Source organism: Thalassophryne amazonica, chromosome 2, assembly GCF_902500255.1.
Source record: "Thalassophryne amazonica chromosome 2, fThaAma1.1, whole genome shotgun sequence".
NCBI lineage: Eukaryota > Metazoa > Chordata > Actinopteri > Batrachoidiformes > Batrachoididae > Thalassophryne > Thalassophryne amazonica.
Window position 1 is genome coordinate 113271872 of NC_047104.1, and position 23068 is coordinate 113294939.

The 23068-nt window shown below is 40.5% G+C and overlaps 1 protein-coding gene across 2 annotated transcripts in view; it reads left to right on the plus strand.

Annotated features, from left to right (window-relative positions):
- The first annotated feature begins 466 nt into the window (after positions 1-466).
- Positions 467-23068, plus strand: part of spg7 (SPG7 matrix AAA peptidase subunit, paraplegin) — a 35693-nt gene continuing 13091 nt past the window's right edge. For both annotated transcript variants that reach the window (XM_034192143.1, XM_034192153.1), the window contains exons 1-9: positions 467-758; positions 7214-7316; positions 7804-7893; positions 7966-8204; positions 8310-8449; positions 11842-11944; positions 12031-12156; positions 14775-14937; positions 20892-21065. In XM_034192143.1, coding sequence (XP_034048034.1) covers positions 546-758; positions 7214-7316; positions 7804-7893; positions 7966-8204; positions 8310-8449; positions 11842-11944; positions 12031-12156; positions 14775-14937; positions 20892-21065 — 1351 coding nt within the window. In that variant the 5' untranslated portion in view covers positions 467-545. The remainder of the gene's footprint in view (positions 759-7213; positions 7317-7803; positions 7894-7965; positions 8205-8309; positions 8450-11841; positions 11945-12030; positions 12157-14774; positions 14938-20891; positions 21066-23068) is intronic.

The following is a 23068-nucleotide window of genomic DNA, read 5'->3' on the forward strand; positions in this document are numbered from 1 at the left end:
CTAAAATCAATTAAAAAAAATTCACTTTCTGAAATAAATATTCGATATGCGACTGCGATATTCGATGCACTTGGCGGATGGCGGAAGCAACACATCTCAAATGAGCCAACACTTTTATGCGCAAAATTTGCGCAGAACATCAAGCGTAAAAGTAACGTTGAGACAGATGCATTTAATTTTAAAACGTACACACTTTAGTTAAAATAAAATTTTAACACAAGTTCGGCAAAATACCTCGTGTAATCGTGTTTTTAGTATGAAATGCTAATACATATTTGACTGTATTTTGACCTACTTTGCAGATGTTAAGAACAGTATCTGTACTACTACTAGTAGTAGTAAATAACTGTTAACTACATGTTGTATTTATGCTAAATTTGAATATTAAAAAAAAAAAATTCGGGCGGAAGTGCGTGCGTTGTAGTTCGTTCGGATATGTTTGCGCGGCTCCATGGCAGACATAAACAATGGGCGCCACATAACGATAGTTTTCCTATGACATCAAAGTCTTTTAGATATAACCACATTTAGTGACAACTTGCAGTATGGCAGCGTTGATTTTACGGCACCGAGCCAGCGTGTGTCGAGCATATTGTGGAGGTTTAATGTGGACGTTGTCGCAGCGAAGCTCTCGGCTGTTAGCAAACAAGTCTGCGTCCTCTGAAGGAGATTTATTTTATAAATTTGCAAGTAGCAAAAAACGCTCCCACTCGAGATCACCACAGGTTTCTACGTGTCAGTCACACCAGCTTTTTGAGGTAAGACATTGTTGCATTGTTGTCTACGCAGAGAAAAAGCAATACTCGCTCTTAAATCATAAAGTTTAATGTTTTTTTTCTTGTTTTGCATTTGGAACACTTAAATCCATTTGCAATGAAGTACAATTATTGTTCTTCATTGTGATCATGGTTATTATTACGTAATGGTCCTGTGCTTTGATACTGCTGATACAGTCTGACTCAAATGTAAACAAAGGTTTTTTTTTCCCTCTGTACTGAAGTAGTTTCAAGGAAGTGTTAAAAATCAGTTTTCATATATATACACACCAGAGGTGAGACGAAGTCAACAAGTCACTTTCAAGTCATGAATCAGCAAGTCTCAAGTCATAATGAGACCACCAATTGACTTGAGACTTGACTTGGGACTTGCATTTGAGAATGACTTGACAGTGACTTGTCCCACCTCTGATACACACACAGAGTGGGTAAAATAAGTATCAAACACGTCACCATTTTTCTCAGTAAATATATTTCTAAACTGTCTACATGAAATTTTCACCAGATGTCGGTAACAACCCCAGTAATACAGGCATGCAGATGTGTAGAAATCAAACACAAATAAGTACAGAAGTTATGTTAGATGAGATGAGATATACTTTATTGATCTCACAATGGAGAAATTATGTTTACACTCCATTTACCTCAGACAGCAATTAGTCCACAATTATTACTTGTTTACCGTAATAATGGCACATATCAGAATTAAAGACAGCACATACGAGCTCGTATACAGCTTGTACATATTTGACATTGTTTATGTGCACTAAATTTGAAGAAGTCCCTTATCCAAATTGAAGCAAGTGGTTGAAGGTCATGCAACAACCCTGAGTTACTAGATTTTATTATCCTCTTGTGTCAACAAGTGCACATTTTACAACAAATGATGTTTCTTAAGCAGCTCTATACACCCAGCTGAGTTCTGCGCTGAGTTTTTCAGAGCAGTGCCTCAACACAGCTCATATGTGTCCTGATGGAAGGTCAAAATGCTGCTCAGCATAGAGCAGTACAAGCCAGGAAAGCTCTGTTCAGCCAATGCCTGCTTTGAACATGTTCAAAACTAGAGCCCGACTGATACGGATTTTTTGAGGCCGATGCCGATAACGATATTTGGATAAAAAAAAATGCAGATAATTGATAAATTGGCTGATTTGCAGATAGCCGATAAATCAGCCGATATTATTATTGTGTTTTTTTTTAATGAATAAAATGTTCTTTTTTGGACCCTTAACAAAAAAGGTATGAGCTAAAAGCTGAAGCGTTGTCCTCATATTGATTAACTTTATAACAGAGAAGAATTTTCAAGTTCAAAAAATGCAAAAATGCAATTGGAGCAGTTAGAGGGCTATTCAAACGGGCCAACTAGTAAGATATCATTCCTGAAAATGATCTTTGCCATATCACGTGAGGTAAATCTGCCCTATGATTGGATTTTGGAAAACCATGTGACGGAGAACCAATTCCGATTGGACAGTCACATTGCGCACGTCATCACACATCTTCTATGAGGAGTACCAAGATGGCCAACAGTGGATCGAAAGTCCGCGGAGTTAACTTTTCAGCAAAAAACAAACAAACAAAAAAAAAGAATAAATTTCTATCTGATATCATTAAAAAGTTATTTACAATTTAGTAAAGCTTGGTCCCAGCCGTCATATACGACGGCGTTGGCCCCAGAGTGTTAATGGCGAACGGCAGTAATTCCCAGAACCCTTCCGGACGAGCAGTGAATCTGAATGTTTCAACCTCTTAGCAGTAAACGAAAGTTTTTCATGCTAGAAATAAGGTCTACACAACGTGGGCTTAATAAAAAGTGTGACCGACGCAATGAAGCACATTTGACACATTACTACATAAACTGAGTTAATCAAACTGAGTTGAACTGAAACGGGAGAAATGTGGGGTGAATGTAATCACAAAGTTATTACAGACATCCTTATAAACTTGTATGCTTTTGTCAACCGATCACTGCAGTGTGACGGCGAACTACTGGAGCCGGTGATGAACACATTTAAGCAGGGGTGTAAGCAGCTCTCAGTTGAATGGAGTCAGAACTCTATCTACTGGACAAATGGTGCAAGGACATTTTACATTGCCGACCAAACATTATTTCAGTAACTGTTCCGTTTATGAGAAATTATCGGCTGCTATCGGCAAAATGTCGGCCGACAGTGAGTACTTTGAAAAGGGCTTATATTGGCCGATAATATCGGTCGGGCTCTATTCAAAACCTTGGGTGCTTGCCTGGACTTGAGGCAACCTTGACTGTTTTTGTGCCTGGCTGCCCAGGCCACACCTAGGCATCAAAGTTTCACATAAAGCAGGAAAAGAATTATGCCGAGAGATCAGGAGTTGAGGATGGAGTGTATTTTTTCAATTTCAGTTTGTTTTTATTTATATAGCTCCAAATCACAACTGAGTTACCTCAAGGCGCTTCACACAACTAAGGTCTAACCTTACTAACCCCCAGAGCAACAGTGGTAAGGGAAAAACTCCCTCTGAGGAAGAAACCTCAAGCAGACCAGACTCAAAGGGGTGACCCTCTGCTTGGGCCATGCTACAGACATAAATTACAGAACAATTCACAAAACAAATATATAGGAAAAGCTGTTGGTGCACAGGAAAGGAGGGTCTCCAGCACAATTACCACACCCATCTCTGGATGGAGCTGCACCTTAAACAGAGAGAAAAAACAGAATCAAGCATCAGAAAGACAAGAAATACAGTATAATTTGTCAGCATTAAACAACAATAAAAACAGGAAATACTAAGGCAATCGCCTGCCACTAGCCCTGAGCTTCACTAAAAGACCCAGAATTTAGGTAAAGTTGAGGCCGCGGCACGCTCCATTTCCTAATAAAATGAATTAAGAGTGAAAAGCATAGAACTATACTATGCCAGTAATGATAGCCATACGAAAGGGAAAATACAGTGAGGAAAATAAGTATTTGAACACCCTGCGGTTTTGCAAGTTCTCCCACTTAGAAATCATGGAGGGGTCTGAAATTTTCATCTTAGGTGCATGTCCACTGTGAGAGACATAATCTAAAAAAAAAAAAAAAAATCCGGAAATCACAATGTATGATTTTTTTAAATTATTTATTTGTATGTTACTGCTGCAAATAAGTATTTGACCCCCATCAACCAGCAAGAAATCTGGCTCTCACAGACCTGTTAATTTTCCTTTAAGAAGCCTTCTTATTCTGCACTCTTTACCTGTATTAATTGCACCTGTTTGAACTTGTTACCTGTATAAAAGACACCTGTTCACACATTCAATCAATCACACTCCAACCTGTCCACCATAGCCAATACCAAAGAGCTGTCTTAGGACACCAGGGACAAAACTGTAGACCTGCACAAGGCTGGGATGGACTACAGGACAACAGGCAAGCAGCTTGGTAGAAGACAACAACTGTTATGATCATTTATTAGAAAGTGGAAGAAACACAAGATGACTGTCAATCTTCCTCGGTCTGGGATTCCATGCAAGATCTCACTTTGTGGGGTAAGGATGATTCTGAGAAAGCTCAGAATTACACAGGAGGACCTGGTCAATGACCTGAAGAGAGCTGGGACCACAGTCACAAAGATTACATTAGTAACACATGATGCTGTCATGGTTTAAAGTCCTGCAGGGCAGCAAGGTTCCCCTGCTCAAGCCAGCGCATGTCCAGGCCCATTTGAAGTTCACCAGTGACCATCTGGATGATCCAGAGGAGGCATGGGAGAAGGTCATGTGGTCAGATGAGACCAAAATAGAGCTTTTTGGAATCAACTGCACTTACCATGTTTAGAGGATGAGAACAACCCCAAGAAAACCATCCCAACCGTGAAGCATGGGGGTGGAAACATCATACTCTGGGGGTGCTCTTCTGCAAAGGGGACAGGACGACTGCACCGTATTGAAGGGAGGATGGATGTGGTCATGTATTGCGAGATTTTGGCAAACAACTTCCTTCCCTCAGTAAGAGCATTGAAGATGGGTCATGGCTGGGTCTTCCAGCATGACAGTGACCCCAAACACACAGCCAGGGCAACTAAGGAGGGGCTCCGTAAGAAGTATTTCAAGGTCCTGGAGTGGCCGGGCCAGTCTCCAGACCTGAACTCAATAAAAAAAATCTTTGGATGGAGCTGAAACTCCAAACCTGAAAGATCTAGAGAAGATCTGTATGAAGGAGTGGACCAAAATCCCTGCTGCAGTGTGTGCAAACCTGGTGAAAAACTACAGGAAACATTTGACCTCTGTAATTGCAAACAAAGGCTACTGTACCAAATATTAACATTGATTTTCACAGGTGTTCAAATACTTATTTGCAGCAGTAACATTCAAATAAATTATTAAAAAAATCATACATTGTGATTTCTGGATTTTTTTTTTTTTTTGATTATCTCTCTCACAGTGGACCAGCACCTAAGATGAAAATTTCAGACCCCTGAAAATCGCAGGGTGTTCAAATACTTATTTTCCTCACTGTAAGTGCGTCTTAAGTCTAGACTTGAAAGCCTCCACAGAATCTGACTGTTTTATTGACGCAGGGAGATCATTCCACAGAACAGGGGCATGATAAGAGAAAGCTCTGTGACCCGCATACTTCTTAATCACCCGAGGGACACAAAGTAGTCCTGCACCCTGAGAACGCAAAGCCTGGGCCGGTACATAAGGTTTAATTAGGTCAGCTAAGTAGGGAGGTGCCATTCCGTGAACTGGCTTCTTGTCACTGGGATAGGAAGCCAGTGAAGAGACGCCAAAATGGGTGTAATGTGGTCGAACTTTCTGCTTTGTGTCAAAAGTCTAGCAGCAGCATTTTGAACCAATTGGAGACCCCTAATGCTAGACTGCGGTAAACCAAAAAATAAAACATTGCAGTAGTCCAATCTAGAAGAGCTAAACGCATGGATCAGGGTCTCAGCATCAGCCATAGACAGGATGGGACAAATCTTCACTATATTTTACAAGTGGAAGAAAGCAGTCCTCATAATATTTCTAATGTGGAGGCCAAAGGACAATGTCGGATCAAAAATTACCACAAGGTTCCTCACTTTGTCTGTGTGATGTATGACACATGAGTTTAGGCTAAGCATTAACTCGTCAAATTAATGCCGATGTCTCACTGGACCAAGAATCATCATTTCAGTCTAATCAGAGTTTAAAAGTAGGACGTTTCTAGACATCCAACTTCTCACTGATGCAAGGCAATCTTTTAAGGATTTTATGTGAACGAGATTACCAGCAGTTATTGGCATGTATCATAAGCATAGCAGTGAATGGTAATCCCAAAGCTCTGCAATATGTGCCCAAGGGGTGCTATATAAAGGGAGAAAAGCAGGGGGCCTAAGATGGACCCCTGTGGAACCCGAAATTTCATGTCACTAAGATTAGAGGTAGTGTTACTTTACAGAACACAGTGAGAACGACTGGTCAAGTATGACGTCAACCATGCAAGGGCACTCCCAGTAATCCCAAAATGATTTTCCAGCCTATCAAGTAGAATGCAGCACTGAGATCTAACAGCACCAGAACCGTAGTGGTGTCAGAATCCATTGTAAGCAGAAGATCATTCACCACTTTAGTGAGAGCCGTCTCTGTGGAATGATATTTCTAAAAGTGACTGCAGTGGCTCAAAGAGATTATTCTTAGTAAGATAGTCTACGAGCTGCCGTGACACCACTTTTTCCAGAGTTTTAGAGTAAAATGATAGATTTGATATCAGATGATAGTTTTTCAGTACACTAAGGTCAAGATTAGGATTCTTAAGTATTGGTTTAATCACTGCAGATTTGAAACATTTAGGAACAGATCCAGAAGTTAAAGAAAGATTAATAATTTCCAGCACAGTTGGCCCAAGAGTGGGCCATAGGTCCTTAAACAGTTTTGTTGGTATGGGATCCAATAGAGAGGTTGTACTTTTTGTTGACGTTACGAGTTTCATCAGCATGCCTAGAGAGATACAATCGAATTCTGTAACTCTAGGTAATACCTTAGTAATGGAGCCTACCTCAATAGTAGGGTGTAGTGGCTGGGTTGAGGCATGCTGGGATATGTTTAACCTAATGTCTTCTATATTCTTCTCAAAGTAATCCAGGAAATATTGTGCTGTAAAATGAGAGCGAACTACATGTTCGCTCTCATTTTACACCAAGCTCACCCGGAGTTATACTGAATTGTGTTGGGCCTGTTTTAGTTCATTCTGAGTTGTATGTGGGTTGGCTATCAGTTCAAGGTGCTACATGAAGAAAAAGAGTTCCAGGCATATGTGCCTGTTCAGGAGGACTCAGCGCAGAATGTGGCCAGCTGAGAGCTGCTCAGGGAAATCAGTGGAGGTGCACCATTTTGTACCTTGACCTGTTATGGTGTGAAATGACACCCACTGTTTGATTTGTTAGAAATGATTGTTTCACATTACAATTTACACTTTTCCATGTTTGAATTTTAGGGTCTTCTCTATAGACCGTACAGTCCTGGAGTAATTGGAATTAGGGAAGACTTAACTAGGAGCAACTTGCTGAGGAACCCTGCTGCTTTGGGGAATTTATTGGGTAAGTGTGTTGGCATCCTCAGTATAATTATGTAATTTTTAAACCTTTTGTACCAATGTGAAGTCCAGATTGAAAAGATGTTCCTGCTTGCTTGACTACTGGGGAATTCCCCTTTGGCTGACCTGGTAGAGTTTTGGTCTTCAGTTCGAGCAGTCCGGTGTTCAAATCCTGCCGCCGTCCCGGCCACAAAGATAGATCCTTCGGTCACAAACTGGTGTTGTCAGCAGGATGTGGGTAGTCACAGAACATGCTTAAATGCACCTGTGACTTCGGGACAAAGTCGAAAATGGTGGGGAAATATGTGGCAAGGTGAAGTCCAGATTGAAAAGATGTTCCTACTAGCTTGGCTACCAGGGAATTCCCTTTTGGCTGACCTGGTAGAGTTTTGGTCTTCAGTTCGAGCAGTCCAGTGTTTGAATCCCACCACCTTCCCGGCCACAGAGATAGGTCCTCCAGTCACACTTTGATGAAAGCACTTTCCTTGTAGGGGCAGCAAAGTTCTTCAGTACATCTCAATGGAAACAAGAGAAAAACAAGAGGAATGGATCAAAGGGGAAAACTCCAGAGGAAGAGGAAGGTAAGAAGTGTGCTGCTTTTCATGTACACTGCAGGGCAACTGCAGATTTTTATATTCTTCCTCTTCTTATAGAGGACAAGAAACGCGAGCAGGAGAACCAGGCGTCTTGGGAGCGTCTGCGAACCCTCTTCATCATTGCAGTCATCTTCAGCCTGCTGAATTCCTTAAACATGAGTGGTGGTAACATCTCTTGGAATGACTTTGTCAATGAAATGTTGGTCAAAGGAGAGGTGATGCGTGTGGAAGTCGTTCCAGAGAGTGACATTGTAGAAATCTACCTTCATCCAGGAGCAGTTATCTTTGGGCGGCCTGTAGGTTGAACAGGGATTATTCCACACACATGTAGCCAATTTTCAAAACTGTTAGTGCTGATGTGCAAGTTAAACTTATTTTCTGTCTCTTTTCTGCTTTGACAGAGGCTCGCACTGGTGTACAAAATGCAGGTTGCTAATATTGATAAATTTGAGGAGAAGCTAAGAGCTGCTGAAGACGAGCTGAATATTGACACAAAGGACAGGATACCTGTGTCTTACAAACGCACTGGATTTTTTGGGAAGTAAGGGTATAACTTTTGTCAACGTAGACCCAAAGAGGCTGCACAGGTTTTGTGAACAATATAGTTCAGGTGCATCTCAAAAAAATAGAATATCGTGAAAAAGTTAAATATTTCTTGTCAGGTATTTCAGAGAGTGAAAATTTTACATACTCGTATTCTTGTTTCAATATATAGAAACTAAAATTATAGTCATTTTTACCCGAGGCCAACATATGGCCATCGGGTAATGCAAAGACCTGGTATCTATCCTTCTGTCTGTCTGTCCGGCCGTGTACAGCATAAGTCCAGTTCTATTACTGCCACAGTCTTCAAATTCACAGTGAACATTTTTAGGACACAGACCTTGGACAAGTTAAAAAATGGGTAACCTTGACATATTTTAAGAGGTTAAAAAGTCCCATTCTGTTTAAATCTGTTCTGCTTTGTTTTTGAGTGGCGGGGGATGACATCCAATCACAGTAGAGCTGCACCGTGATGTCAGTGGCTGGTTAATTCAAAACCGCTTTGCTTTGTGTTTATATGCATGTCTCTCATATATTATGTAAAAGCTAGTGAGGAATAAACACTTAAAACTGAAAATGCAGTTTTTGAAACATAATAATACCTCTGAACTTACTTCGCGGACGTTAGCACGGTGACATCACAGGCTGGTAGCTAGCTGCAAAGCTTTGTTTTGTTTGTGTGTAAATATATCCTCTTTGTCATATATTATGTAAAAGCTAGTGAAAAATAAACACTTCTAAAACTGAAAATGCTCTTTTTGTAACCTGATAACACATTTGCAGCTTTAGCATGCACACTAACTCAAAGCTAACGTCCCGTGGAGTTAAATTTGTCTCATTAATACCAGCAAATGCACAGAGGGTAATCTACAAATATTCCTTGATTTGCATAACTTCCACTTTCGTCAAAAGCTCATGTACATGCATGCACACAGGCTCCTGCAGATGCTGTTAAAACATAAATGTTTTTGATTGACTGATTAATAGATGGGCTTTATTGAACATGTACAAATTGTATGTAAGACAACGGGATGTTGATAATTAATTAAACAACTGCCAGTTATAAAGAACACAATGCTCATATGGCTGAGGGTATTTTAGCATTGCATTATATTTTTAAATTTTAATTTTGTTACAGTGCATCTGGAAAGTATTCACAGAGCTTCATTTTTTGGACATTTTGTTATGATAAAGCCTTATTCCAAAATGGAGCAAATTCATTTATTTCCCCTCAAAATTCTACTCACAACACCCCATAATGACAACATGAAAAAAGTTTTTTTTTTTTTTTTTTTTTTTTTTGCAAATATATTAAAAACAATACAGAGAACAAAACAAAAAACTAAGAAATCACATAAGTATTCACAACTTTTGCTCAGTACTTTGTTGATGCACCTTTGGCAGAAATTACAGCCTCACGTCTTCTTGAATATGATGCCACAAACTTGGCGCATCTGGCTTTGGGCAGTTTTGTCCATTCCTCTTTGCAATACCTCTCAAGCTTCATCAGGTTAGATGAGGAGAGTCGGTGTACAGCCATTTTCAGGAGATGTTCAATCAGATTCAGGAGTGGGCTCTGGCTGGGCCATTCAAGGACATTCACAGAGTTGTTGAATCCACTCCTTTGATATCTTGGCTGTATGTTTAGGGTTATTGTCCTGCTGAAAGATGAACCGTCGCCCCAGTCTAAGGTCAAGGGCATTCTGGAACAGGTTTTCATCCAGGATGTCTCTGTACATTGCTGCAATCAGCTTTCCCTCAAACCTGAAGAGTCTCCAAGTTCCTGCTGCTGAAAAACATCCCCACAGCGTGATGCTGCTACCACCATGCTTCACTGTAGGGATTGTGCCTGGTTAACTCCAAACATAACGCCTAGCATTCTCACCAAAGAGTTCAACCTTTGTCTCATAAGAGCAGAGACTTTTGTTTCCCATGGTCTGAGAGTCCTTCAAGTGCCTTTTGGTAAACTCCAGACAGGCTGCCATGTGGCTTTTACTAAGGAGTGGCTTCCATCTAGCCACTCTACCATACAGGCCTGATTGGTGGATTGCTGCAGACATGGTTGTCCTTCTGAAATATTCATCTTTGTCCACAGAAGAATGCTGGAACTCTGACAGAGTGACCATCAGGTTCTTGGCCACCTCCTTGACTAAGGCCCTTCTCCCTTGATCGCTCAGTTTAGACCAGCAGCCAGCTCTAGGAAGAGTCCTGGTGGATCTGAACTTCTTCCATTTATAGATGATGGAGGCCACTGACCTCATTGGGACCTTCAAAGCTGTAGAAATGTTTCTGTACCAGATTTGTGCCTCGAGACAATCCTGTCTCGGAGGTCCACAGACAATTCCTTTGACTTAATGCTTGGTTTGTGCTCTGACATGCTCTGTGAACTGTGGGACCTTATGTAGACAGGTGTATGCGTTTCCAAATCATATCCAATCAACTGAATTTACCCCAGGTGGACTCCAATTAAGCCGAAGAAACATCTCAAGGATGATCACTGGAAACAGGAGGCACCTGAGCTCAGTTTAGAGCTTCATGGCAAAGGCTGTGAATACTTATGTACACGTGATTTCTTGTTTTTTTTTTTTTTGTTTTTTTTTTTTTTAATAAATTTGCAAAAAAAGCAAAAAAAAACAAAAAACTAACAAGCTTTTTCTGCATTGTTATTGTTATTATGGGCTGTTGTGTGTAGAATTTTGAGGAAAAAAAAATGAATCTGCTCTATTTTGGAATAAGGCTATAACATAACAAAATGTGGAAAAAGTGAAGTGCTGTGAATACTTTCCACACAATCTAAAACAGTCCTTTGGGACCATTTTTACCTCATAACTCAATACTTTTAGGCAGTACATCATACAAACTATAGGTTTTTGGAATATTCATGAAAACACAAATAATGTGGTATACTTATCAACATGATTGCAACATGTTTAAAATTTGATTCTCATGTAATCTTTAACTGACCCCTACCTAGTTATAGCCACCACTCTGGAATGGTTAAACCCTATTCTTGTGCGGACACTGATACACTGAAACTGGACTCTAAGCATTGTTTTGCCATCTTGGGCGATACCAAATGCTTGCTCATCTCATGAACTACATACTATATTTCAATCTCAGTGGGCTTTATCTGGGTAAATATAGGTGATATTATATTATTGCTGTGATTTCCACCTGTGACTATAGAAAACGATTCACCCAATAAGAAACTATGCCAATGCGGTGGCAAGTGTCCTGCTGAGGTGTCATCATAAAGGGATGCAGCAACTGTGCACAGCTGCTGCACACATTCTTCAACACAACCTCACCCAGCTTTTTTGTTGAAACTGTAATAAATCTTCTACTGAAGACCTCTTTCAATTATTTTGATTTTATCTGATTTATCTGCAGTGCTCTCAACACTCTGGTTATAGCTGGCTTTGGTGTGGCTTTTCTCTGGTACATCTTCCATCGAGCAGGCATGAGTGGAAGAATGGGAAGCTTCAGTGCTTTTGTGAGGTTTTCACATTGTAATAATGTTGTCATATGAAACAGATTGCAGCGGAGCATTAAATTCTTATTGCAATGTCCATTCTGCAGAATCAGCTGAAGATGGCCAAATTCACGATTGTGGATGGGAAGTCAGGGAAAGGTGTGAGTTTCAAAGATGTGGCAGGCCTCCATGAGGCCAAGATCGAAGTGAAGGAATTTGTTGACTACCTCAAAGTAAGAGTTCACACTTGATAAGATTTTACTGTCTTCTGCAGGCAGGTCCAAAAGTAATTGTGCAGTGGCATAGAATAGAGTTGAAATGAAACCATCAAGATGTGCATATGGTGTAAACTGTCAGCTTTTAATTAAACAACAACAAAAATATCACATTAACCATTTAGGAATTGCAGAATTGCAGCTCTTTATAAACATAGTGCCTCTGTTTTCTGAGCCCAAAATAAATCTAGGGATTATTGTGACTGCAAATCATCACTTTTGCAGCCAGTTTTCTTCAGATAGGTCAGGGGATTTATACATGAACATTTTCAAGTCACTGAATTTGTTTTGGACTTCATTTACAACTGTCTATAAGAAATACAAACAGTATACAACCCCTGGCAAAAATTATGGAATCACCGGCCTCAGAGGATGTTCATTCAGTTGTTTAATTTTGTAGAAAAAAAGCAGATCACAGACATGACACAAAACTAAAGTCATTTCAAATGGCAACTTTCTGGCTTTAAGAAACACTATAAGAAATCAAGAAAAAAAGATTGTGGCAGTCAGTAACGGTTACTTTTTTAGACCAAGCAGAGGAAAAAAATATGGAATCACCCTGTAAATTTTCATCCCCCAAATTAACACCTGCATCAAATCAGATCTGCTCATTGACATTGACCCTATGCCATGACATTGACCCTATGTGTCTTTTTGCAAGGAATGTTTTTGCAGTTTTTGCTCTATGGCAAAATGCATTATCATCTTGAAAAATGATTTCATCATCCCCAAACATCCTTTCAATTGTCCAAAATATCAACATAAACTTGTGCATTTATTGATGATGTAATGACAGCTATCTCCCCAGTGCCTTTACCTGACATGCAGCCCCATATCATCAATGACTGTGGAAATTTACATGTTCTCTTCAGGCAGTCATCTTTATAAATCTCATTGGAAAGGCACCAAACAAAAGTTCCAGCATCATCACCTTGCCCAATGCAGATTCGAGATTCATCACTGAATATGACTTTCATCCAGTCATCCACAGTCCACAATTGCTTTTCCTTAGCCCATTGTAACCTTGTTTTTTTGTTTAGGTGTTAATGATGCCTTTCATTTAGCTTTTCTGTATGTAAATCCCATTTCCTTTAGGTGGTTTCTTACAGTTCAGTCACAGACGTTGACTCCAGTTTCCTCCCATTCGTTCCTCATTTGTTTTGTTGTGCATTTTCAATTTTTGAGACATACTGCTTTAAGTTTTCTGTCTTGACGTTTTGTCTTCCTTGGTCTACCAGTATGTTTGCCTTTAACAACCTTCCCATGTTGTTTGTATTTGGTCCAGAGTTTAGACACAGCTGACTGTGAACAACCAACATCTTTTGCAACATTGCGTGATGATTTACTCTCTTTTAAGAGTTTGATAATTCTCTCCTTTGTTTCAATTGACATCTCTCGTGTTGGAGCCATGATTCATGTCAGTCCACTTGGTGCAACAGCTCTCCAAGGTGTGTTCACTCCTTTTTAGATGCAGACTAATGAGCAGATCTGATATGATGCAGGTGTTAGTTTTGGGGATGAAAATTTACAGGGTGATTCCATAATTTTTTCCTCAGAATTGAGTGATTCCATATTTTTTTCCTCTGCTTGGTCTAAAAAAGTAACCGTTACTGACTGCCACAATCTTTTTTCTTGATTTCTTATAGTGTTTCTTAAAGCCAGAAAGTTGCCATTTGAAATGACTTTAGTTTTGTGTCATGTCTGTGATCTGCTTTTTTTCTACAAAATTAAACAACTGAATGAACATCCTCCGAGGCCGGTGATTCCATAATTTTTGCCAGGGGTTGTAGTACTGTATGGTAAATCTGTATGGAGTCATCACTTCTCAGAAACTCGAGGACTATACAGGAGACAAGTCTAAAGGAGTTATACTGTGCACTTTTGTGTGTCACATCTTATATGCCACTCCACAATGACACTGTGTAACTGGTGTTATCAAAATGTTGTGCACAGCTTCTCCCAGATACCTTTATCTCTTTCAGAGTTGTCTGTGTGTCTTGTTGACTTCCTCACTTGTCTCCTTGTGTGTCCTTTTAATCTAAATGACATCCAAGGCATATTCAGTGACTTGGAAATGTTAATGTAACTATCCCTCGACTTGTCTAAAGAAAACTGGCTATAAAAGTGATGATTTGTATTTGCAGTAATCCTCATATAGAGTTTATCTGATTATTTATGGGCTCTGAAATTGAGCCATTATGGATTCAAATGGCTGTAATTCCTAAATGGTTAATGCAATATTTTTTTGTTAAACCTCTTGAATTAACATTGCAAATCTACACTTCAAGCACATTTTGATTAAGTTCAACTCCATTGTGGTGATGTACAGAGACAAAATTGCAAAAATCACCATTCTTAATGTTGTTTTCGGATCTTCAGTGCTTTCTTAATAGAAAGTAAAAAAAAAAAAGAAAAAACTATTTGCCCACAGTCAAAGAATGTATGGATGGACTTTATCAAATTTACCACAGTTGCTACTTTAAATATTAAACTGTAGTTCTGACATCCAATCCTGACATGAGCAAAATTTTTACCATGGATGTTTTTTGCTTACCACATTTATGTTCTTTTGTCAGAGCCCTGAGCGTTACCTCCAGCTGGGTGCAAAGGTTCCCAAGGGTGCACTGTTGCTTGGGCCTCCAGGCTGCGGCAAGACGCTGCTGGCTAAGGCTGTAGCTACTGAAGCCCAGGTGCCCTTCCTTGCTATGGCTGGATCTGAATTTGTGGAAGTCATTGGAGGTACTTAAGGAGAGACATCACAATTAGTCAGACATAATAATGGGCAATACTATGAATCCATATGGTGTCACAGTTTGCCCAGAATATTTCAATTAAAAATGTGCTTGCTCTCCTTGAGACAGCGATTGTAGAATTAGCAAATGCCCTTTGTCACCCCCCCACCTCAGTTCCCAGCTACACTCTTGTCCCGGTTGTACTATCACTTTGGTTACACTAATTATTCCTACACACATTTCCTCTTCATTTTACACAGACAGTTCTTACATGTGGTTCCAGCTACATCTGTGCATAGTCTATGATGCATCACAGTAGCTAATACATAGAGATTAAAAAAAAAAGATGAGAGTAATAGTCATTCACTGAACCAGCCAGTACTAGAATCTTGGGCCACTATCAGGAATTGAAAGAAGGTACACAATGTAAACAAAGCATTGTGCTGCAAAAAGTTTGGGTACATACATGCATACATACATACGAGGTCTGTTAGAAAAGTATCGGATCTTTTTATTTTTTTCAAAAACCATATGGATTTGAATCACGTGTGATTGCATCAGCCAAGCTTGAACCTTCGTGCGCATGCGTGAGTTTTTTCACGCCTGTCGGTTGCGTCATTCGCTTGTGAGCAGGCTTTGTGTGAGCAGTGGTCCACCCCTCTCGTCGGATTTTTATTGCGAATAAATGTCTGAACGATTTGGAGCTTTGCTACATCAATTTTTTCCAGAAACTGTGAGAGACCTCCAGGTGGACACCATTCGGAAAATTCAGATGGCTTTCAGGGACCATTTTATGGGGATTACACAGATTAAGGAGTGCTCCAGCCGGTTTAAAGACCGCCCACAGCGTCTGAGAGCGCGGCGCACTCCGAGCGCCGATCGACAGGCTGAAAAACCAGATCATTTCCAACGTGAAGACTTTGTTGATCCGGGACGTCGTCTGACTTCCACAAAAAAGGCATAAGGCGTGAACATCAGCACTTTTTCGGCACATTCCACTGTTACAGGAGTTTTTTTTGTGGAAAAAGAAGCGGACGGATGCACCACCGTGCCGTTCATGGTGCGGGACAAAACCACCTCCGTGTTGGTCTCACAGGACGGCTTTGAGATGGATTTCAGACGGCTGTCGGTGGCGTTTTAGTCGTGTGACTATCCGAGAAATTGTGCATGAGCTGGACATGCCAGAACATGTCCTGTGAGGCTTCATCACGGCGTTGCTTTGCGCCATGCAGCTCTGCCGCGATGCACGGAATTCCTCTGCTCCTCTTTCCATGACAAAGACTCCTGTAACAGTGGAATGTGCCGTTCATTTCTAAACTGGACGCTGTGTTTTATCCAGGACGTCGTCTGACTTCCACAGGAATTGCGGAAGATGTGGACATCAGCACTTTTTCGGCACATCAATCAATCAATCAACTTTTTTCTTATATAGCGCCAAATCACAACAAACAGTTGCCCCAAGGCGCTCCATATTGTAAGGCAAGGCCATACAATAATTATAAAAAACCCCAACGGTCAAAACGACCCCCTATGAGCAAGCACTTGGCAACAGTGGGAAGGAAAAACTCCCTTTTAACAGGAAGAAACCTCCAGCAGAACCAGGCTCAGGGAGGGGCAGTCTTCTGCTGAGACTGGTTGGGGCTGAGGGAAAAAACCAGGAAAAAGACATGCCGTGAAGGGGGGCAGAGATCGATCACTAATGATTAAATGCAGAGTGATGCATACGGAGCAAAAAGAGAAAGAAACAGTGCATCATGGGAACCCCCCCACAATCTACGTCTAAAGCAGCATAACCAAGGGATGGTCCAGGGTCACCCGATCCAGCCCTAACTATAAGCCTTAGCGAAAAGGAAAGTTTTAAGCCTAATCTTAAAAGTAGAGAGGGTATCTGTCTCCCTGATCTGAATTGGGAGCTGGTTCCACAGGAGAGGAGCCTGAAAGCTGAAGGCTCTGCCTCCCATTCTACTCTTACAAACCCTAGGAACTACAAGTAAGCCCGCAGTCTGAGAGTGAAGCGCTCTAATGGGGTAATATGGTACTACGAGGTCCCTAAGATAAGATGGGACCTGATTATTCAAAACCTTATAAGTAAGAAGAAGAATTTTAAATTCTATTCTAGAATTAACAGGAAGCCAATGAAGAGAGGCCAACACGGGTGAGATATGCTCTCTCCTGCTAGTCCCCGTCAGTACTCTAGCTGCAGCATTCTGAACCAACTGAAGGCTTTTTAGGGAACTTTTAGGACAACCTGATAATAATGAATTACAATAGTCCAGCCTAGAGGAAATAAATGCATGAATTAGTTTTTCAGCATCACTCTGAGACAAGACCTTTCTGATTTTAGAGATATTGCGTAAATGCAAAAAGGCAGTCCTACATATTTGTTTAATATGCGCTTTGAATGACATATCCTGATCAAAAATGACTCCAAGATTTCTCACAGTATTACTAGAGATCAGGGAAATGCCATCCAGAGTAACGATCTGGTTAGACACCATGCTTCTAAGATTTGTGGGGCCAAGTACAATAACTTCAGTTTTATCTGAGTTTAAAAGCAGGAAATTAGAGGTCATCCATGTCTTTATGTCTGTAAGACAATCCTGCAGTTTAGCTAATTGGTGTGTATCCTCTGGCTTCATGGATAGATAAAGCTGGGTATCATCTGCGTAACAATGAAAATTTAAGCAATACCGTCTAATAATACTGCCTAAGGGAAGCATGTATAAAGTGAATAAAATTGGTCCTAGCACAGAACCTTGTGGAACTCCATAATTAACTTTAGTCTGTGAAGAAGATTCCCCATTTACATGAACAAACTGTAATCTATTAGACAAATATGATTCAAACCACCGCAGTGCAGTGCCTTTAATACCTATGACATGCTCTAATCTCTGTAATAAAATTTTATGGTCAACAGTATCAAAAGCAGCACTGAGGTCCAACAGAACAAGCACAGAGATAAGTCCACTGTCCGAAGCCATAAGAAGATCATTTGTAACCTTCACTAATGCTGTTTCTGTACTATGATGAATTCTAAAACCTGACTGAAACTCTTCAAATAGACCATTCCTCTGCAGGTGATCAGTTAGCTGTTTTACAACTACCCTCTCAAGAATCTCTGAGAGAAAAGGAAGGTTGGAAATTGGCCTATAATTAGCTAAGATAGCTGGGTCAAGTGATGGCTTTTTAAGTAATGGTTTAATTACTGCCACCTTAAAGGCCTGTGGTACATAACCAACTAACAAAGATAGATTGATCATATTTAAGATTGAAGCATTAAATAATGGTAGGACTTCCTTGAGCAGCCTGGCAGGAATGGGGTCCAATGAACATGCCGATGGTTTGGACGAAGCAACCAATGAAAATAACTCAGACAGAACAACCGGAGAGAAAGAGTCTAACCAAATACCGGCATCACTGAAAGCAGCCAAAGATAACGATACATCTTTGGGATGGTTATGAGTAATTTTTTCTCTAATAGTCAAAATTTTGTTAGCAAAGAAAGTCATGAAGTCATTACTAGTTAAAGTTAATGGAATACTCAGCTCAATAGAGCTCTGACTCTTTGTCAGCTTAGCTACAGTGCTGAAAAGAAACCTGAGGTTATTCTTATTTTCTTCAATTAGTGATGAGTAGAAAGATGTCCTAGCTTTACGGAGGGCTTTTTTATAGAGCAACAAACTCTTTTTCCAGGCTAAGTGAAGATCTTCTAAATTAGTGAGACGCCATTTCCTCTCCAACTTACGGGTTATCTGCTTTAAGCTACGAGTTTGTGAGTTATACCACGGAGTCAGGCACTTCTGATTTAAAGCTCTCTTTTTCAGAGGAGCTACAGCATCCAAAGTTGTCTTCAATGAGGATGTAAAACTATTGACGAGATACTCTATCTCACTTACAGAGTTTAGATAGCTACTCTGCACTGTGTTGGTATATGGCATTAGAGAACATAAAGAAGGAATCATATCCTTAAACCTAGTTACAGCACTTTCTGAAAGACTTCTAGTGTAATGAAACTTATTCCCCACTGCAGGGTAGTCCATCAGGGTAAATGTAAATGTTATTAAAAAATGATCAGACAGAAGGGAGTTTTCAGGGAATACTGTTAAGTCTTCTATTTCCATACCATAAGTCAGAACAAGATCTAAGATATGATTAAAGTGGTGGGTGGACTCATTTACTTTTTGAGCAAAGCCGATAGAGTCTAATAATAGATTAAATGCAGTGTTGAGGCTGTCATTCTCAGCATCTGTGTGGATATTAAAATCGCCCACTATAATTATCTTATCTGAGCTAAGCACTAAGTCAGACAAAAGGTCTGAAAATTCACAGAGAAACTCACAGTAACGACCAGGTGGACGATAGATAATAACAAATAAAACTGGTTTTTGGGACTTCCAATTTGGATGGACAAGACTAAGAGACAAGCTTTCAAATGAATTAAAGCTCTGTCTAGGTTTTTGATTAATTAATAAGCTGGAATGGAAGATTGCTGCTAATCCTCCGCCACGGCCCGTGCTACGAGCATTCTGACAGTTAGTGTGACTCGGGGGTGTTGACTCATTTAAACTAACATATTCATCCTGCTGTAACCAGGTTTCTGTTAGGCAGAATAAATCAATACGTTGATCAATTATTATATCATTTACCAACAGGGACTTAGAAGAGAGAGACCTAATGTTTAATAGACCACATTTAACTGTTTTAGTCTGTGGTGCAATTGAAGGTGCTATATTATTTTTTCTTTTTGAATTTTTATGCTTAAATAGATTTTTGCTGGTTATTGGTGGTCTGGGAGCAGGCACCGTCTCTACGGGGATGGGGCAACGAGGGGATGGCAGGGGGAGAGAAGCTGCAGAGAGGTGTATAAGACCACAGCTCTGCCTCCTGGTCCCAACGCTGGACAGTCACAGTTTGGAGGATCCAAGAAAATTGGCCAGATTTCTAGAAATGAGAGCTGCTCCATCTAAAGTGGGATGGATGCCGTCTCTCCTAACAAGACCAGGTTTTCCCCAGAAGCTTTGCCAATTATCAATGAAGCCCACCTCATTTTTTGGACACCACTCAGACAGCCAGCAATTCAAGGAGAACATGCGGCTAAACATGTCACTCCCGGTCTGATTGGGGAGGGGCCCAGAGAAAACAACAGAGTCCGACATTGTTTTTGCAAAGTTACACACCGATTTAATGTTAATTTTAGTGACCTCCGATTGGCGTAACCGAGTGTCATTACTGCCGACGTGAATTACAATCTTGAGACAGACATTGAGACAGACATGCGGAGGAATTCCGCGCGTTGCGGCAGAGCTGCATGGCGCAAAGCAACGCCGTGATGAAGCCTCACAGGACATGTTGGGGCATGTCCAGCTCATGCACAATTTCTCGGATAGTCACACGACTAAAAAGCCACTGACAGCCATCTGAAATCCATCTCAAAGCCGTCCTGTGAGACCAACACGGAGGTGGTTTTGTCCCGCGCCATGAACGGCACGGTGGCGCATCCGTCCGCTTCTTTGTCCATGAAAAAAACTCCTGTAACAGTGGAATGTGCCGAAAAAGTGCTGATGTCCACGCCTTATGCCTTTTTTGTGGAAGTCAGACGACGTCCCGGATCAACAAAGCCTTCACGTTGGAAATGATCTGGTTGTTTCAGCGGGGTGTCAGCCTGTCGATCGGCGCTTGGAGTGCGCCGTGCTCTCAGATGCTGTGCCCAGGCTGGAATTTATGCCTGCTGTAAATGTTGTCATCTATTTATGAGTAGTAAAAATAAAGTTAAAATTTTGCGGTATTTGTGCCAGTATCTCCACAGTATTGGCACAAATATTACACAATGTTTAATCTTATTTTTACAAATCATAATCAGTCAGTGCTAATGTGGCAGCCATATTAGAATCTTAATTTCTGAAGGGAGGTTAGATTTGTTATTAATGATTACAGTTGTTTTGATGTGACTCTTGTTTGTAGGACTGGGTGCTGCTCGGGTCAGGAGTCTATTCAAAGAGGCTCGTGCTCGAGCACCATGCATTGTGTACATAGATGAGATTGATGCAGTGGGGAAGAAGCGCTCCAGTAACATGTCCGGTTTCTCTAACACCGAAGAAGAGCAAACGCTCAACCAGCTGCTGGTAGAAATGGATGGTGAGTTGGAAGATTTTGTTTTACATCCTGATTGAAAAAAATGAGGTGGGCTTCATAGATAATTGGCAAAGCTTCTGGGGAAAACCTGGTCTTGTTAGGAGAGACGGCATCCATCCACTTTGGATGGAGCAGCTCTCATTTCTAGAAATCTGGCCAATTTTCTTAAATCCTCCAAACCGTGACTATCCAGGGTTGGGACCAGGAAGCAGAGTTGTAGTCTTACACACCTCTCTGCAGCTTCTCTCCCCCTGCCATCCCCTCATTACCCCATCCCCGTAGAGACGGTGCCTGCTCCCAGACTACCAATAACCAGCAAAAATCTATTTAAGCATAAAAATTCAAAAAGAAAAAATAATATAGCACCTTCAACTGCACCACAGACTAAAACAGTTAAATGTGGTCTATTAAACATTAGGTCTCTCTCTTCTAAGTCCCTGTTGGTAAATGATATAATAATTGATCAACATATTGATTTATTCTGCCTTACAGAAACCTGGTTACAGCAGGATGAATATGTTAGTTTAAATGAGTCAACACCCCCGAGTCACACTAACTGTCAGAATGCTCGTAGCACGGGCCGGGGCGGAGGATTAGCAGCAATCTTCCATTCCAGCTTATTAATTAATCAAAAACCCAGACAGAGCTTTAATTCATTTGAAAGCTTGACTCTTAGTCTTGTCCATCCAAATTGGAAGTCCCAAAAACCAGTTTTATTTGTTATTATCTATCGTCCACCTGGTCGTTACTGTGAGTTTCTCTGTGAATTTTCAGACCTTTTGTCTGACTTAGTGCTTAGCTCAGATAAGATAATTATAGTGGGTGATTTTAACATCCACACAGATGCTGAGAATGACAGCCTCAATACTGCATTTAATCTATTATTAGACTCTATTGGCTTTGCTCAAAATGTAAATGAGTCCACCCACCACTTTAATCATATCTTAGATCTTGTTCTGACTTATGGTATGGAAATAGAAGACTTAACAGTATTCCCTGAAAACTCCCTTCTGTCTGATCATTTCTTAATAACATTTACATTTACTCTGATGGACTACCCAGCAGTGGGGAATAAGTTTCATTACACTAGAAGTCTTTCAGAAAGTGCTGTAACTAGGTTTAAGGATATGATTCCTTCTTTATGTTCTCTAATGCCATATACCAACACAGTGCAGAGTAGCTATCTAAACTCTGTAAGTGAGATAGAGTATCTCGTCAATAGTTTTACATCCTCATTGAAGACAACTTTGGATGCTGTAGCTCCTCTGAAAAAGAGAGCTTTAAATCAGAAGTGCCTGACTCCGTGGTATAACTCACAAACTCGTAGCTTAAAGCAGATAACCCGTAAGTTGGAGAGGAAATGGCGTCTCACTAATTTAGAAGATCTTCACTTAGCCTGGAAAAAGAGTCTGTTGCTCTATAAAAAAAGCCCTCCGTAAAGCTAGGACATCTTTCTACTCATCACTAATTGAAGAAAATAAGAACAACCCCAGGTTTCTTTTCAGCACTGTAGCCAGGCTGACAAAGAGTCAGAGCTCTATTGAGCTGAGTATTCCATTAACTTTAACTAGTAATGACTTCATGACTTTCTTTGCTAACAAAATTTTAACTATTAGAGAAAAAATTACTCATAACCATCCCAAGGACGTATCGTTATCTTTGGCTGCTTTCAGTGATGCCGGTATTTGGTTAGACTCTTTCTCTCCGATTGTTCTGTCTGAGTTATTTTCATTAGTTACTTCATCCAAACCATCAACATGTTTATTAGACCCCATTCCTACCAGGCTGCTCAAGGAAGCCCTACCATTATTTATGCTTCGATCTTAAATATGATCAATCTATCTTTGTTAGTTGGCTATGTACCACAGGCTTTTAAGGTGGCAGTAATTAAACCATTACTTAAAAAGCCATCACTTGACCCAGCTATCTTAGCTAATTATAGGCCAATCTCCAACCTTCCTTTTCTCTCAAAAATTCTTGAAAGGGTAGTTGTAAAACAGCTAACT